This window comes from Typopeltis vanoorti, chromosome 16, assembly GCF_054136105.1.
Source record: "Typopeltis vanoorti isolate ZY-2024b chromosome 16, IOZ_Tvanoo_1.0, whole genome shotgun sequence".
Lineage (NCBI taxonomy): Eukaryota > Metazoa > Arthropoda > Arachnida > Uropygi > Thelyphonidae > Typopeltis > Typopeltis vanoorti.
The window spans coordinates 55,545,820-55,565,393 of NC_143564.1; the positions used below are offsets into that span (position 1 = coordinate 55,545,820).

The window sequence follows — 19,574 nt, forward strand, 5'->3', positions numbered from 1 at the left end:
AGCTTTATACTTTGTTCCTGTTCTACTTTGTAAGATTCAAAATAATACTGCTTTTGTGTTCATATCTGAGTTAGAATATGATCAGGAAAAATGCATGAGTTCCACATATATGATCTATTATGTGGCAGGGGTTAGAGAAAATGAAAAGCAAAATGAAACATCTGGAAGAGGATATTAAATAACTAAAGGAGAGATTGGCTGATAATAACGAGAAGGAGGAAGTTAATATTATAAAGAAAGAGTCAAAGGATAGCCGTATATCAATGTATGGGGATTCGATCATTAGAGATGTGATTACAAAGTGCACAAAACATGCTTTCCTGGTGGTACAATGAAGCAAATAATCAATGCATTACAAAAGGAAATACTGGGTGTCAAAATTAGTGGTAGTTGGGGATACAAATAACTTGGTTGCAGGGGAAAAAAGAATGTTGATAGAAACTTCAGGAAGTTGTTGCAGCAGGTAAAGAAGAATAGTGTTATCGGGAAAGTCGTAGGTGTGTTACCCAGAGATTGGTTCTCTAAACAATACCAGCAGGTTGTGTATGATGGAGCAGTGTCTCAAAAAAGAAGGGTAACCAGTGTTGTGCCCCAGGGTTCTGTACTTGGGCTCCTGCTATTTAACTTTTTTGTGAATGATATATCATGTGAACTGACTGGGGATCTTCAGTTATTTACTGATGATGCAAAGTTGGGAAGAATTATAAATAGCACCGCTGATGTTAATTCCCTTCTGGAAGATTTGAATAGGCTTTTTACTTGGACAAAAGAGTGGGTTGTAGTTTTAATATCAATACGTGCAAGTTGTTGCATTTTGGAGTGCAGAAATGTAAGACTGTGTATATATCGATGGTGCTGTACTGTAGGAAGTGGATGAGATTCGAGATTTGGGAGTGATGGCTGACAGTAGACTGAAGTTTAGAGGGCATGTTACAAGTGCTGCAAAGCCTACACATTGTGGTGCCACTATGATAAGAAGTACTCTAACATGTAATAAGGAAGTGGTTGTGCCACTGTATAAGGCACTGGTCAGACCACACTTGGACTACTGTGATCAGATCTGGTCACCTGGTTTTCAATGTGATGTGGAGACGTTGGAGATGGTCCAGAGACGAGTGACTAAAACAAGATCAGGAGTTTGGAGAGAGGTTGAAGAAATGTGGATTGCAGAATTTGATGGATAGGAGGAAGAGAGGTGATATGATAGAGACATTTAAATTAGTGAGAGGATTTTATTAGATTAATCCAGAAGGGAAAAGAGTAGAAGGTGAGAGGGGAAGAACCAGAAGTCATTCCTGAAAGTTATGTAAAAGCGTGGTGAAGGGGGAGTGTGAGGAGTAGATTTTTTTACATGGAGAACTGTCAGTGAATGGAATGCATTACCAGAATGAGTTTGTTAATGCAAGGATTGTTAACGATTTTAAGACTCTATACGATAAATATGTTGTCAGTTGAATGAACCTCTCACAATTAGTCTGTGAACTCCATGAAGGGTGTAATAATAATAATAATAATAATAATAATAATAATATTTGTGACAGCCTGGCTAAAATATTCTTTTCAGATGCCTTATATAACCATTATTTTTCATGAAATAACAATGTATACTAAATATTAATTATAATTACTTTAATTAATAATGCCCAATATTTTAGCAATGTTACATTGCCATTATCAGGAATTAAAAAAATAAATAAATTTGTGCAATCAGGCACTAACACTGGGCAAATGAAACTGAAGAAAGACAATCAAATTCAGGCCTAAGACCTAAATGGTGCTCCTAGTGGACTAAATTGTGTGATCTTGGCCATTGTGCTGAAGATCTGAGAATATGTGCTACTGAAATTTGGAGCAGTTTCATGTACCCACATTTGTTAAGATTTGGAAAATTTACCAGGGCAAAGACAGATTCGAGGAATAGCAAGTCTAGGTAATGTGGCTGGTCTATGGTGGAATGGATAAGGGATACCAATTTTCTATATGGTCTCTTAAGTGGTTGTGTTTCCTTAGGATTTGTCTTATTTTTTTGGATGTGCCCCAGATATAAGGTATGGTAATAGATTTTGTGTAATAGACCGCACGGTTAGCCTAGTGGCTTTGCGCTTCGCAACCATATGCTTGGGGAAGGAGTGTCCCAGGCTCGATTCCCGTTGTAGACGTGAGGAATTTGAGGATCTTCCTCAGGCATAGCCAAGTTAGCCGGTCTTGGGCGCGGTCAGTAGAGTTTTTTCCGCCAGTTCATCTGGCGTTTTTCATCCCGCAAACAGGCAAACCGGCCCGTGAACATACGCTCTACAGTCCAAAATATATCCCCCCAGCGGCAGACCAGGTGACGGGTCGGTTGGGAGTAGTACTAACAAGAAGTCGCATCTAAAGTAACACGCGGACCCTGCATGGGAAGTGGGAATAACGCGTAGAAGAAGAAGAAGAAGAAGAAGAATAGATTTTGTGTAATCTCTGCTCCAAAGGTGAAGTGGGGGGGGGGGAATTATAGGGTTTTAATATTTGTAGGATTTTGTGGGGATTGTAACCATTGTCTAAGAAAGCTACAAATATGGTCAAGTTCAGTAATTATGGCACCATTATCAGAACTGATTAATTCTGCTCTGTTATATAAGGTTTTTATTATCCCATATTGCTGGAAGGGGGGGGGGGGGTTACTTCTGGTCAATGTATATACCAGTGTGTGTATGTGTGTGTGTGTAAAAGGAAAATAAGAGTATCTAGGAACAGGAGACTGTTGTTGTTTTTCTTTTCTAAGGTACACTGGATCCTGAGATGTTGATTGTTTAGAAGTGTTAAGAAAATGTTGAGCATATCCAGGCTACATGGCTCATCCTCAGCACTCATTCTCACATATTATTTTAATAATTTAAGGATTTAAATATACTGCCCATGCAAGCAAATGAATAGGGCTATCGATTCAATGTTGAAAAGGGAACATTTTGAAATTTGGAGGAGTTTGTGTATACAGTTTGTAGAAATACAGAAGAAATAACTCAACATTCCTATCCCATATGTGCATGGCATTAGTGAATGCATAGTGAAAGTTTTAAAACATCACCACAACTTCCAGAGAATGGCTTTATATTCTCTTCTCACCTACCACACAGCATTAATACATGAAGGGATTATAACTGTTGAAGATGCCAGACAGAATTAGCTGGCGAAACTTGTCGACAACTGTATATTTATGAATAACTATGGTCTACTAATAAATCCAAAAGGAAATTTTTTTTTTATTTTTTATTTTTTGTTAAATAACGAAACCTGTGGTGCGTTCATAATTAGAAGAAACACACGTATAAACCACAGTGAAAATTATTTAATTGTAAATATTTCATCCTAAGTATCTTAGGACATCATCAGTACAGTATTTAAACAAAAATTAGGAATAACATACAGTTAGGGCGCATGATTACAATAGAATCTCATGAAAACGTGCATAACGTGCTAAAGTAGTACAAAAAAAAAAAAAAAAAAAAAAAACGTTAATTATTTAACACAGTTTTGTATCATAATTTCTCATACTTTAGGAATAGTAAGAACGTCGTTGCGGTTTAGGTTTGGTCTGTCTGTGTAGTAGGGATTCAGAACTTTCTTTGTATAAACGTTCATGTTTAAATATAGATCTATGTAAAAGTTTAGCCTTTTCCCAATGGATCCTATGGTTTGGATTTTCAATTCCGTGTTGAGAGAGGCCAGATTTCTGCGGTTTAAGAAGACGAATGTGGTCTTGATGTTCCGAGATGCGTTTCTGAACAGACCTACCTGTCTGTCCAAAGTAAGATAATTTGCATGCGCATGGAATCTCATAAACACCAGGTAACATCAAGGGTGAGAATTTGTCCTTAGGAGAAGGTAATAAGTTGTAAATTTGGTTGATAGGTTTGTAAGTAGTGGCAAAATTGTATTTCTTCATAATTTTAGAAAGACGTTCTGAGATGCCTTTAACGTAAGGTATGGGAATCCTATGCACTTCTTCCTGTCTGGTTTGATGTATGCAGAAGTGACTGATGATTTTTTGAGTTGTTTTGGGATTATATCCATTTAGGATGGCTGTATTTTTGATAACTTCTAATTCCTGGTTTAAAGATTCTTCAGAGGAGCAGAATTTGTGTGCTCTGGAAACTAGTGATTTAATACCTGAATTACAATTGTTTCTAGATAAAATTAACCTTCTTCATCATCGCATCAACTTTACGTTAGAAAAAGAATCTCCACAGGGTATCTCTTTTTTGGATTTACACATCAAAAGAAAAGAAGACGGTTCCATCGCCACTTCCATCTTTCGCAAGCCTACATTCTCAGGTCGCTACATTCACAATTCTTCTGCTCATCATCCATCTCAGAAATCTGGCATTATTAAATCACTAGTTTCCAGAGCACACAAATTCTGCTCCTCTGAAGAATCTTTAAACCAGGAATTAGAGGTTATCAAAAATACAGCCATCCTAAATGGATATAATCCCAAAACAACTCAAAAAATCATCAGTCACTTCTGCATACATCAAACCAGACAGGAAGAAGTGCATAGGATTCCCATACCTTACGTTAAAGGCATCTCAGAACGTCTTTCTAAAATTATGAAGAAATACAATTTTGCCACTACTTACAAACCTATCAACCAAATTTACAACTTATTACCTTCTCCTAAGGACAAATTCTCACCCTTGATGTTACCTGGTGTTTATGAGATTCCATGCTCATGCAAATTATCTTACTTTGGACAGACAGGTAGGTCTGTTCAGAAACGCATCTCGGAACATCAAGACCACATTCGTCTTCTTAAACCGCAGAAATCTGGCCTCTCTCAACACGGAATTGAAAATCCAAACCATAGGATCCATTGGGAAAAGGCTAAACTTTTACATAGATCTATATTTAAACATAAACGTTTATACAAAGAAAGTTCTGAATCCCTACTACACAGACAGACCAAACCTAAACCGCAACGACGTTCTTACTATTCCTAAAGTATGGGAAAGTATCATACAAAACTGTGTTAAATAATTAACGTTTTTTTTTTTTTTTTTTTGTACTACTTTAGCACTGTATGCACGTTTTCATGAGATTCTATTGTAATCATTCGCCCTAACTGTATGTTATTCCTAATTTTTGTTTAAATACTGTACTGATGATGTCCTAAGATACTTAGGATGAAATATTTACAATTAAATAATTTTCACTATGGTTTATACGTGTGTTTCTTCTAATCAAAAGGAAAATATCTCATACTTGGATTATAGCTGTAATCATATCACCTCTTTTCTGCCTATCTACTAAACCTCCCATGATACCATATTCTGAAGTCCTAATATTGCCACAGTAACATGTTTCTGGAGCAATAATTAATGAACTTACTACAGATATAAATTACACAAAGAAAAAATAAAGCATTTACTCTAAATCACTTATATTTCCTGATGAATACTTCATCACATCGGAATGAACAAGCAAAAATAACAAATGGTTACATGAAGTGAGAATGAAAGGGACATCAATATTTCAGAGTGTATTCATTCTACTGTTCTCCTGCCTGTATCATACTATTAGGAACCCATGGGACAAAATATAAATTATAACGCGTCTTGGATAATCACTCTCTTCCTAAAAGCTCATGAAATATCAAGAAAATTTCCATTCTTTATATTAAAGGCAATTCTGAGTGTGGAAATCAGATTTTAAAAAAAATCTGATTTCCACACAACTTTTAAGCAAGAAATAAGATTTCTTCTATCCTGCCTAACACTAAAGACAAATTCCTCTCTTGGCTTCCTTGGACAAGGGATATGGTACACTTTGGGGTGTACCATATTCCTGTCCTTACAATCTTTCCTATTTGGCCAGATGGGTTGTACTAGGCATCGAATAATTAAAACATATGGATTACAGCAATTTTCTCCAAGATGAGAAATCCATTCTTGAGGAACATGATATTTCTACTAACCACAGACTCCTATGGAACAACATAAAACTTCTTCACAAAAGTCCTTTCAAATCTGAAAGGCTTTTCAAAGAATGCTATGAAGCTCTTGAAAATCAACCTAATCTAAATTATTATTATTATTATTACATGACACCTCCAAGGAGTCCAAAGACTCGTTGAGGAAATGCACCTCCTTTCCATCTCCACCACTCAATCCATCAACGACAGTGAACCACCATTAACATAATCATCTACACCAACACCATCTATTGCCCACCACCACCACTAGCATTTTTGTCTGTAAATTGTGTGTGTTCTCAAAGCCAATTTCTCTGAATGCAGGAAGAAAAATCCAGGTTTCTGAGAAAAAACCCTACTACTTTTGTATCAGATTGGCTAACTCATCTTCAATTGAAAAAACCCATATAAAGATTCCTCTTGTCACGATGAGAATCAAACTAAGGCCTTTTTCCAATTGAAAGATGCAATGTACCGTCATTCTTCCAATTGCACTATGGAAGTACTTGAAAAGTTCCTCTAGTCGTCAACTAGAAATGAATTTATGACATTCTCTCTTCTGGCGATTTAGTGCCGTGGACAGTACACGCCACTGAGTTACAAAAACTCCGCAAATTGCTATGATAATCTAAACATTTCAAAATAGCGGCTTTGAACTCTTTCTAATAATATAACAATCAATCATAATATGTATATGCAATTCTTGCATAAATGTCTTTGTATGTTTCTTCATAAATATTGTATATTCAGAGGTCATCATTATAAAAAATTCCTGATGTGTAATCTTTTGGGGGGGGGGGGAATGATGATACTACATGAAAAGTTTATGTCATTCCAACTTCTTATAGATAATATTCCTCCAAATTAATCTGTTTTTTGTGGAATCCAATATTATTAGATATTATATTTCAGTATTTGGTATATTTATTTATTCATTCATTCAATATTTCTTATATATACTTTATATATTCACCGTACATGAATAATCTATTAATTTTATATGTTGTCTATATTCAACTTATCTGCAAATGTTATAATTTAATTTTATTTTAGTAATTTTTTAAACTTTCTCTTTACATACTGTAATGAGCTTTGTGCTCCATTAAAAAAAAAAACTATAATATATGCATTTTTTTTTCCATTCTGACTTCATGTAACCAACTGTCAGTTCTTTTTGCCTGTTCACTCTGATGATGTGATGGATACTTATCATGAAATATAAGTGATTTTTATACAATGCTATCTTTATATAATTTAAGTGTATTACTAAATTCATCTTATCTCTAAACCTCTCAGACATTTAAAACCACAATTGCTTGCACTGCTGTTAGTTTTCAAGATTATCCCATCAACATCTTGGTCTTTTCAGCCTCTTTTTAATTTAGTATCCAGTTCATTATTTCTTTGTTATTTAGTATCCAGTTCGTTATTTCTTTGTTATTTTATTTTATTATTATTTTTTTTTTTGCCCATCTCTTATCTAGCATTTGTATTATACAATATTTTTCTCTTAAAAATGTTACATAATAAGAATGCAGGATAAGCATGCATATTCTTCATTTTATTTAATACTGATGGACATCAATTTTTCTTAATGTTTTCATCTCAACAACTTCATTCATTTTTTTTTTTTTCATTTCCATTTTTAGTTTCATTCATTTCCATTTTCAGTTTCACTCATAATTTTTGTAGTAAGAAGACAGTAACTCCTTTCATAAGAATGTCACAGATAAAACAAATAAAACAGACTATTTACTACTAGTGGGGGATTTAAATTCTAGAACAGGAAATAGAAAATACAAAACAAACATATAGAGATTTGGCAAAAATTATAATCATCATTTCAGGGATTTAGGCCCAATTGCCTGTTCCAGTCTCATTCAATCTTTCCCTTGGTCATCCCCCATCTTCTATATCCTCCAACTGGGTAGTATTGGAGTTTTTTTTTTTTTTTTTTTTTTTGAGTCTTGAGAGTGTCCATTCTTTCAATATGTTCAATCCATTTCTTTTGTTATTCATATACTTTGTTCAATACCAACTCTATTTTTAGTTCTTTATGTATTCCTGTGCTTTTGTTTTCCTAGAGAGTATATAAATTCCTACTAAAGACAGCAAGTCTTTTGTAGGAATTTTATTTCTCCAGTTTCCATTCTTTTTTCTTCTGCATTTTTATGATCCATAATTCATTTCTGTACAGTAGAGGTCTTGGCCAAAACTTTAAAAACTCTTATTCTTGTATGATTTTGAACTTGGTTAGGGTTGAAAATATTACTGATCATCCCTGTTATCTTTAGGAAGTTTGAAATTTTGATATCAATGTCTGCTTCTTTTATATATAGTACAGCACATTCAAGACATCTGAAGCAGTTAATTTGTTCTAAAATTTTATTTTCAATCATGAATTTACTTTGGACTGGAGATGGTCCTTCGAAAGCTGTGATTTTTGTTTGGTCTGTTGATGTTTGCATTCCAAATGTTCAGAAATTATGTTTAAGGATTATATTGATCTCTGGCAGTCATCATTTCTTCTTGCTATGATTATTGGGTCATCTGCAAACAAAAGGGTATTAAATAGAGTTCCATGATCCAGTTAAAATGATGGTTTTCTATTTTTCTTCCATTTCTTTACTGTTTCATTTATATAGATATTAAATAAAATGGTGATAATGGGCATTCTTGACAGATTCCTCTGTCTATTGTTTACATTCTGCAACTTTTTCATTTATTCTTACAGCTATTTGGTTCTTTTGATACATGTTAGTTATTGCAGCAAGCAGCTGATATGGAATGATTAGATCCTTGTGTATGGTCCATAGTTTGTTTCTTAAGACTTTCTTACAGGCTTTCTGGTATTCTACAAATGTTATGTGTTTTTTGTGTTGGATTCACAATACTTTTCTGTTAAGATTTTTAATGTAAAAGATGGGTCAACTGTTCATTTTTAGAAGCCATTTTGTTCTTCACAAAGTTAAGTAAGTTCTACATAAGAGTTAAGTTCTGAGGTCTGCATATAACTTATAACCTGTATTTAGGAGACTTTTCATCTGTAGTTTTTACAGTTTCACTTATTGCCATTTTCTTCCATTTCTAGATTGGAATGATAATTTCCTTACTCTAGCTTTCTGAGATTTTTCTTTGCTGTCAGCTACTGTTAAATAATTTTAAAAGTCATTTGATGAACAGGATGCCTGCATATTCAATAATGTTCTGCTAACATATTAAGTTCTATTAATATATTAACAGAACCAATATTAAATTAAAAGAAATAATATTAAATACTAAATGGATAGAAGAGAAATTACATGAGGATGGTCTGAAAAGTTCTTGGTCTAATAATGAAAAAAAAAAAAAACGAATTTATAATTTAAAAATTATTTTTATTTTTCAACATGATCTCCCTTAAGACTAATAAATGTATTCCAGTGATGCTCCAGCATCATTATCCCATCGCTGTAGTGGTTCTAGCTGCAATCACCTCTTGATTGGAAGAAAATGCCGACCAGCAGGGAAGAGTTTTAGTTTAGGGAAGAGATAGAGGTCAGAGGGAGCCCAATCTGGGGAATAGGGTGGATGTTCCGACAATTCATAGTGCAGATCCCTTAATTTTCCCATTGCCAAAACACTTTTGTGAGCAGCTACATTGTCCTGATGAAAGATGATTTGTTTCTTCTGCAAACCCGATCTTTTCTCATGAATTTTTTCATCTAGTCTGGTTAAAAGATCGGAATAATATTCCCCAGTTATTGTTTTATCCTTTTCAAGATAATTAATAAGCAAAATGCCTTTAACATCCCAAAACACCGATGCCATGACCTTTCCTGATGATGGAACCGACTTTGTCTTCTTTGGCGATGAACAATCAGCTTCTGTCCACTGTTTTGACTGGTGTTTGGATTCTGGTGTGTAACGGTGAATCCAAGTCTCATCCATAGTAATAAATCAATGCACAAAATCAGTTTTATTCTTGTTAAAATGCTCTAAGCACTGTTCAGAGATTTTCATGCAAGTGCATTTTTGATCTGCTGTGAGCAAGCGCAGCACCCATCTTGCACAAAGCTTTTTCATATGCAATTCTTCGTGCAAAATATATCCTACACGTTCTTTTGAATGCACTTTGACTTGCCGTCATCCAGTACCATATTATGCACTTGATCAATGATTTCTTGTGTCGTTACACGTCCTTCATTTGGACGTCCTTCACGTGGATCATCTTCAAGGCTGGTACAGCTATGTTTAAACTTGGTAGCTCGTTTCTTAATTGTCAAAAACGAAGGAGAAGAGTGCTTATAAACTTTTATGAACTTCGAATGAATTTCTTTTGGCGTTAAACCTTCTTTATAACTGCACAATACTCATTTTTATCCATTTCAAGAGATATAGAAAACAATTTTGCTTCAGACAGCTGTATAAACAATCAACTTGATAGAATGACTTGCAATTTCACATGGATGCTTATGATAGATGTATCAACTTAGAAAGAAAAAATCTTGCCAATAGTGTTGCCATCTATGGTCAAGTCTGAGAACATTTCAGACCACCCTCGTACTTCCTGTACCCATCAGTTCCTCCTCCAACATACCCCTCTACACTCCAGCTTCTCTTGATATTGTCTTCATTGGGATGAAATATACTGACAAACTGCTCTTGAATACTTTAACAACATCCTGTGCATCAGATAGAAAACTGCCAGTGCCATCAATTGCAATTGCAATTATTTTTTTTTGTTTGTTATTTTTATTATATTTTCTATTCAGGTTTTTTCTCTTTTTCTATTCCATTTACTCTTTATTCATAAGCTCTTTGTTGCTACTTTTATCAGGATTTGTTTATTTATGAGGGTGGTCTAAAAAGTTCTCAGCCTCAACTACAGATGGCGACACTGTAGGAAAGTTTTTTTTTCTTTCTAAGTTAGTACATCTGTCATAGGCATCCACGTGAAATTGCAAGTCATTCTATCAAGTAGTTTGTTTTATACAGCTGTCTAAAGCAAAACTGTTGTCTGTATTCCTTGAAATGGATAAAATTGAGTATCGTGTGGTTATAAAATTCTTTGTAGATGAAGATGAAACACTCTTATAAACTGATCACTGAATACCTCAATGTCTTCTGCACCAGTTACAATTCTATCATTTTAATCCATTAACATGGATTCACCCATTTGTTCTTTCAATACTAAGGATACATTCAGATACCACCTCATTTAAGCACTTTTTCAAAAATTCCCATGCATTGCTGACATTTTTCCCATTCAGTAACTGATACCATGGGAGCTAAGTTGATCATAATATCCAGCTTTGTAGTTCGGCATGTAACCTGTTTTGATTGGAGCCTCAATACAATTAGATACTTCCCAAGAAAGCACAGTATGATCACTGTCACCAATTGGTGGTAAAATAGCCATATTCTTAACAGAGACCCCTTCTGACGCTATGAGCATACCCAACACTCTTTGACCTTGAGTTCCTTCTTTCATATGCTGCTTGAGAAAGTTGTCTCATAACAATTCAATAAATTCCTCTTCTTTCTTATCATGAGACTTCTACCCAATTAATTTGGAAAATTAAAATCATCCATAATGATCATTCGTTTGGTACCCATAAGGCTAAATTTGTGATGGATTTCTTCGTACCCTGCAACTAAGATGCCAGGTTTATAGCAACACTCCACCATATATTTCATTCTGTTAACCTCCACTTCACACCATAGATTCAAACTGACCGCTACATGGGACATTGTTACCATCATGGTTTTCTTGTGTTTCTACCCTAACTGGACTTAAGTTATCTGATATCATTAGTAGTACTCCTCCTCCTCTCCTATCTCTTCTGTCATTCCTGAAAATAGTATACCCATTACACTCGATCTATCTTACTTACCATATCTGATTCTGACAGCCAAGTTTCGCTAATGCCAACAATCTTAGGCCACATCGTATTCAACAAAGCAACGAACTCAACCCCCTTTATTTCTAATGTTCCTAGCATTTGTGTATAGACATAATAAATTACTACCTAGCCTATTCTTATAATTAGATATGCAATCTATTTGGTCTTGTTCTAGAATGTTTTCTTTTCCCTCCCCAGACATACTTAAAAGGTCTGAATCCAAAGCATAATTTTATATCCCTTCAATACATACATAACCATGTTCGAAGACATTCATATCTTTATCATGTTTGCATACCATAACTGAACTTTCTTTCACACACATTTTTCCCATTCCTCCCTTGCTGATCTAGTTTCCCTGACTCTCGGAATTAGGTTTCACACCAAGAAGCAATTTCTCCAGGCTCCTGATGCCAAATGAATACAAGTGTAGGCCATCATTCTTATACAAGTCTTTTCTGCCATCAAACACACTACACACATTTAAAAACTCACACCCATTTCTTCTACACAGCCTCCACGTGAAATCATTTGTTATTCATTGCAAATGCTTCTTCCAACAGACTTTTCATATCTTCTCTCATACTATATTTGTCACTACTTAAATTATTAATACCTACCAGAATCACCATCTCTTTTACTTTTCTTTTTTGCTTTTCAATTACATTTGTCGTATTTTTAATTTTGCACCCTTGAAACTATAAGTGGTGATTCCCTCAGCAAATGCAAATTTTAAGATTGAGTCACCATACCATATCACCTCTTTTTTCTTAGATTTTAACTGACTCACCTTGTTGTTATTAATATTAATAACAACAAGGTAAGTCAGTTAAAATCTAAGAAAAAAGAGTGCTGTTCTTGTTCTGATACCATTTTCTTATTGTTTTCAAGTTTAGTCAAACATTTTTCTATCTTTTCTAATTCTCTGGTCGATTTTCTAATAATTTCTTTTAATTGAGATACTTCTCATGTCAACTTATCCTCAGATAAATTATCATTATCACTGTAGCAGTACTTTTATTCATTAGGACAAATGCTCTCCTCTCCGAGTAGTAAAAACTAATAATATTTCTGCAATTATGTTATAAAATGCTGTGGTATAATAATTACACTAAAAAACTATGATAATATACTAAAAATACACAATTAAATCCAAGAAAACACTTAATAAATGAACAAAATCGCAGATCTTTCAGGAACTTTCTAACAGCACATCTTTTCACCTGATAGCCTTGACCTATATATATATATATATATACATTTTCTCTCATTTGAGCCTTTAAAGTAATATAATATATATTCCTACCTTTTCACCAGGGGGTCCAGGAGGACCTGTTTCCCCTCTTAGACCTTCAAAACCCTAAGAAAATAAATATAATCTTAAGATCTTTTTCATCTCTTGTCCATAAAAAAAATTATAATCAAAGAAATTTAAATATTTAATAATAATAATAATAATATTATTATTATTATTATTAATAAGCTGCAAAGAAAGTCAGAATTTGTTAAAGAACAACCCAAAATCCTTGGATAACACAAAGCTTAATCCTAGAAATACACAGAAAGGAAGCTCTCTGGAAAGAATTAAAGTGATATCCAAATAACGCAGCTATAAAAACCGAATATAAGATAACAAGGAATTTCCTTACAACACAAATAAGAAATGCAAACAGAAACTACTACACAGACAAATTAACCTCTGCACAAAACAGCATGAAACAAACTTGGCATTTGATCAACGAGATGCTAGATTGTGCTCCCAATACCACTGCCTCTGAAACCATAAAACACAGCTTCATGAAAGAAAGCAAAATCTATCCAACAACTAGCAAATGACTTTACCAATACTTTGCAGACTCCATCCAAGAAGTACACAGAAATATTGAATGGAGGAATATTTTAACCTATCATTCACAATCAAAACATTCATTATGGTTCCCCACCATAAAAGAAGCAGAACTTCTGTCTGTAATACATCAAATCAAACCAAAAAAAAGCCCAGGAATTGATGGTTATAAGACCTAAGGATATCAAGCAATACGCAACTAGCTTAGGCCCTATCCTACTAAAATTAATAAATAAAATATTTAAAACAGAACGGATACCAAGTATGTTAAAACTGCCATATCATACCCATACACAAACATGGAAAAAGAAATTCAATCAGCAATTACAGAACCATAGCAACACTATCAATTATCAATCAAATTATGGAGCAGATCGTATACTAAAGAAACTTACAGCATATACAGAGAACTTTCGTATTATCCCCAAAACACAATACGGTTTTCAGAAAAATAAGGGAACAACATCTCTCTTGGAATACTTTATGGACGTAATTAATACCATCTTAGACAAAAACCAAATTGCCAGGGTAGCCTTTATCGATTTAACTAAAGCACTTGACACACTCACACGTCAAACCTTATTTGAAAAGCTGAGATATGCATGAGAAAAGCAGAGGGCCTCTGCACAGGTGGTTTACAAACTACCTTCAAAATAGAAAGCATATCACACGTATCAGGTCAAACCAAAGTAGAGAACTACCAGTAACCTGTGGAATGCCACAGGGAGCTGTACTCTCCCCAAGTCTATTCAACATTTATATGCACGATATTAATAAGCTACCTCTGAAAGGCAAGATCTTCCAATACACAGATGATACAGCTATAATAATACCTACCTACCATCCATAATAATGCAAGCACAGCGCAAACAAATTTGCTCATAGACTAGCACAGCATGACACAAATTTACTCATAAACTGGCACAGCATGACACAAATTTGCTCATAACTGCCTCACCAAAAACTCCATACACCTAAACTCAGATAAGACAAAATTAATGATATTCAGAAATCCACTGACTTGACCAGTTGATAATAAATATATAACCATCCAACATAAAAAACACACAGAACAGTAAAACCACTACAATCACTCAGGTTGAAACAATACCATACCTTGGAATTTACTTCGATGCAGATATGAACTGGAATAGCCACATAAACCATCTACAAAACAAACTCTGAACAATAACTGGAAAACTCTACAGGTTAAAAGACATTGTTACCACACACCTAAAAACACTAATATACAAAGCACTATGCCAAAATATACTAATATACGCTATAACAACGTATGCTTTCTGTGCACCCTACAAACTAAATAGATTAATGTCATTGCAGTACAATATGATAAAAACTGATCTTTTGGGAACAAAGAGACAATATCAACTTTATATACACTGCAATGTCAGAACACAAAATACAGACAGCAAAACACTTATGTCACTATGCCGCTTTGCTAAAACATTACTTCGATGCCAACTACAGGACAGTCAGAAATACATACCATATAACAAGATGTCAGACAACTAAGTATTCTTCTTCTTCTTCTTCTATCATCTATGTGGATGATGATGATGAGGCCGAATGAACTCTTTCCACTTCTGTCTGTCCTGGGAGAGTCCGAACAATTCTGTCCAATTTGGTGTCGCTTGTGATTTGGTTTTCACGTCCTCTTTTATTTTGTCTATCCATCTAATTCTGGGCTGTCCTTTGGATCTTTTACTTTCCATCATTGTATTCAGGGCTTTAGATGGTAGTCTTTCTGTTCCCATTCTGGTCACATGGCCAAACCATCGCAGTCTTCTTTCTTGGATTTTGTCTATTATTGTTATTTCTTGTTTTAGTCGTATCCTTATGTCTTCGTTTCTTACTCGATCCAGCAGAGTTACTCCAAGTAATCTTCTTAACCAACCCATTTCAGTAACTAATAATTTTTTCTCTTCAGCCTTTTTGAGATTCCAGCATTCGCTTCCATAGAGGAGTATTGGGAGGACCATTGTTTCATAGATTCTTACTTTTGTTACTTGTTTGATGTCTCTTGACTTCCATATTTTATTAAGTCATCCAAAAGTTTGGGATGCTTGACTGATTCATCTGTTTATATCTTTATAATTTCACCATTGTACTCAATAACTCCTCCAAGGTAGGTGAAGTTTTCTACCTGCTCTAGACTCTTACTATCAATTTCAATTTTCAGATTGCTGCTTCTTTTTCCTATTTGCATAATTTTTGTTTTGTCTATATTTATGTTTATCCAGATTTTATACACCCCTCCTTTATTTTATCAGAAATTCGCTGTAGATTTTCTTCTGTGCTTGCAAGTAATGCAATGTCGTCTGCAAATTTTAAATTTGTCACGTTTTTCCCATATATTTTGATTCCAGAGTCTTCATTGTTTAAGGCCTTATTGGTTGCTTCTTCCAGTGTAAGACTGAACAGGTCTGGTGACAGATTGCATCCCTGTCTTACTCCACTCTCTGTGTGGAACCAGTTGGTTAAGGTGTCCTCCATTCATACTGCACTTTCAGATTTCTCATACAGATTCTTTATTATTCTTATGGTTTTGTTGGGAATTCCAACTTCTTCCATAGTTCTCTTCTACGGATTGAATCAAATGCCCGACGAAAGTCTATGAAATTTATGTAGCAACTTTGGTTGTACTCGAGTGTCTTTTCTATTAGCTATTCACCTTAAGACAGCCAGTTTCAGACCAGGGCGAAGCACAATTGATTAACTCTGGTCTGAAACCGGCTTGTTCTTCTCCTAGTGCCAGTTCTATATATGGCTTAATCTGTTTTTGGAGTACTTTCGTAAAAACCTTACTTGGAATACTGAGGAGGCTAATACCTCTGTAATTATTGCATTCTGTTTTATCTCCTTTTTTGTATATAGGAGTTATAAATGATTTGGTCCAATCAGTAGGCACTGCTTCATTTTTGTACATCCTTTTATTATTATTATTATTATTATTATTATTATTACCCCAAGATCTCATGGAGTCAAAGACTCATCTGGGAGGTCCCTTTATCACACACACATCTCATCATACTGTGCCTTAAACACACTCAAACTCCTTGCAGACACCACACTCTCAGGCAAGGCATTCCAATCATTCACAAGTCTGCACGAAAAAAACCTGCCTCTCACTCCCCTACTCAGACCCTCTTTATACAGTTTCCAGGAATGACCTCTGGTTCTCCCCTGATCTCCCACTATTCTGTGTAGAACTTCTCCACCATTGATCCTATAACAACCCTTACCAACTTGTAGGTCTCTATCATATCTCCCCCTCTTCCTCCTCTCCACTAGACTCTGCAAATTACATCTTCTCAATCTGTCCTCATACTCAACATTCCAGAGGTCAGAAACTACCTTAGTCAGTTGCCTTTAGACCCTTTCCAACATCTCTTCATCCTTCTGAAAACCCAGTGACCAAATCTGGGCACAATAGTCGATGTGTGGCCTAATCAAAGCCTTATACAATGGAACAAGAATCTCCCTACTTCTACATGTCAGTGTCCTCTGCATCATTCCTTTCAAATAATGTTTTTAATGGTTCCAAAAGTTGTTCCTTTCCTGCTTTTAAGAATTCTGCATGTATTTGATCAATGCCAGGTGCTTTCCTAGTTTTGAGTTTTTCTATGCTGTATGCTATTATTTCTTTGGTAAAGATATTTGTTTCCTCTTCCATTTCAGTGGCTGGAATAGTAATATCCTGGGAGCTGTTTTTATTATATAAATTTTTGAAGTATTCTTCCCATCTGGCCATTCTTTCTGTTTAACTTTCAATTAGTTGTCCCTCTTTGTTTTTGATCATTATAATTTTTGTTGTCCATGTCTTACTAATTTAGTCTATTTGTTTATATAATCCATGAAGGTTATTTTCTTTTGATAGCTTTTCTGCCATTTTGCAGCTTTCTTCTAACCAGTTATTCTTGTCTCTTTTCATTAGTTTTCTAATTTCTGTGGTTAATCTATTATATTCATTTCTGTTATAATTCTGTTTTAGTTTCATGCTTTTCCTTTGATCGCTTAACCTTTTTACTTCATTCGAGATCCAATCCTTTTTACTTTCTCTTTCTGTGTAACTTATTGTTTTTTCTGCCGAATTTAATATTATTTCCTTTAATTTGCACCAATGTTCTTCGATGTTTATATTCTGTTTTGGTAGTTTCTTCAGGTTTTTATCTAGTTCTAGTTGATATTTTCTTAGAATATTGTTGTCTTGTAGTTTTTTTACATTCAGTCTCCTTTTGACTCTAAAAGCGCTTCCAGATTTTAACTTTATTCTTAGGTTTGCTAATACTAGCTTATGGTCTGATCCACAATCTGCAGTTTAGGATACTTGATTTCCATCTTTGGTTTACAATAATATAGTCTATCATATTCTTGGTTTGTCTGTCTGGTGGACAACTAAGTATATCACATATAAATAAAATAATCACTACAGAACGGTCACACGAGGCTTCTACATCCCAGGCATGCTAAATAAATTACTTTTGAATACAGGAACCTTACAAACTACAATAGCCTGAAAAGAGCCCTAAGGAACAAGAAACACACACCCTACATACCATACAAACTTTATGAAACACAGTATATTAGTTCAGGCTTTCCAATTTAGTGACGCGTCAAGACATTCCAAATTATTGCGCGTGCGCGCGTGTGTGTGTGAATTTCTCAACCTACAGCTGTAGTGGAAATCAGACCTATCAAACATCAGCCAACTTCCCAACACAGCAAATAAATCAATAAATAATCATTAACCAGTGTCATCCTCAGATAAGCTTAATAAATAAGCTTCGAGGATGAAAGAAGAGAAATTACATCTCAACCAAGATCAACGGAAAAAAAAAAAAAAAAAGGAAATAAAAATCCATATATTACACTTAAGTGCAGTAGTTGCAGCACTTAAATACATTAAATGAAAATTGTAAATATATATATAACTCATTGTTAAATGTATAAATGCTGTAAAAAAAGCAATATTATTCAACCGCAGAAACAATAATTACCAACTACAGTAACCATTATCAATACATTATACAGGAAAAAAAAAAAAGAACTAAACCTGCTGTAAATGTGTAATCATATGTGTTTGTAAATGTAATTATAATATGTAATCATAATTTTAATAATAAAAAAGGATTGAATTTTTAAAAAAATATAATCAATGCATGTATCATATGTAATCAAATATATGTAATGCATGTATCATATGTAATCAAATGTATATGATGCATGTATCATATGTAATCAAATGTATGTAATGCATGTATCATATGTAATCAAATGTATGTAATGCATGTATCATATGTAATCAAATGTATGTAATGCACGTATCATATGTAATCAAATGTATGTAATGCATGTATCATATGTAATGAAATGTATGCATGTATGCAATGTAAGTATCACATGTAATTTATATATGCAATCACAATATGTAGTCATAATTTAAAGGGGGGGAAAATTATTATTGTATGTAATTTATCTGAGAAATAATAAATTTTAAAAAATATTATTATTATTATTATTATTATTTGAAGAGCCTTTCATTCTGCATAAAAATACCTATCACCCACTGTCCTGAATGCTCTCATTGTTCATGACACATACTACCCACTCTAGCAATGCATTCTGCTCACTTACATATTAAAATAATTAAATACATTACAGTCAGTCCTTGACTTATGATGGGATTCCGTTCCAACGATCACATTGTAAGTCGTAAATCACTATACGAACCATAATGTTAACAATTAATGTACCTGCATGCTAAAATCTGTAAGTTTGTTTTGTTATATTTTTAAATGAATTTACTCATCCTTTATAGTGCAATAATACAACATACAAATTATAACAAAATTAACACGTTCGCTGCCAACTACAA

General features: G+C 34.1%; 1 protein-coding gene across 1 annotated transcript in view; it reads right to left on the reverse strand.

Annotated features, from left to right (window-relative positions):
* The window catches only part of LOC150098029 (uncharacterized), a 995,665-nt gene that overhangs the window by 927,747 nt on the left and 48,344 nt on the right, over positions 1-19,574 (reverse strand). Inside the window, exon 4 of the mRNA XM_090406661.1 lies at positions 13,139-13,192. Within this exon, the coding sequence (XP_090262787.1) occupies positions 13,139-13,192 (54 nt within the window). The remainder of the gene's footprint in view (positions 1-13,138; positions 13,193-19,574) is intronic.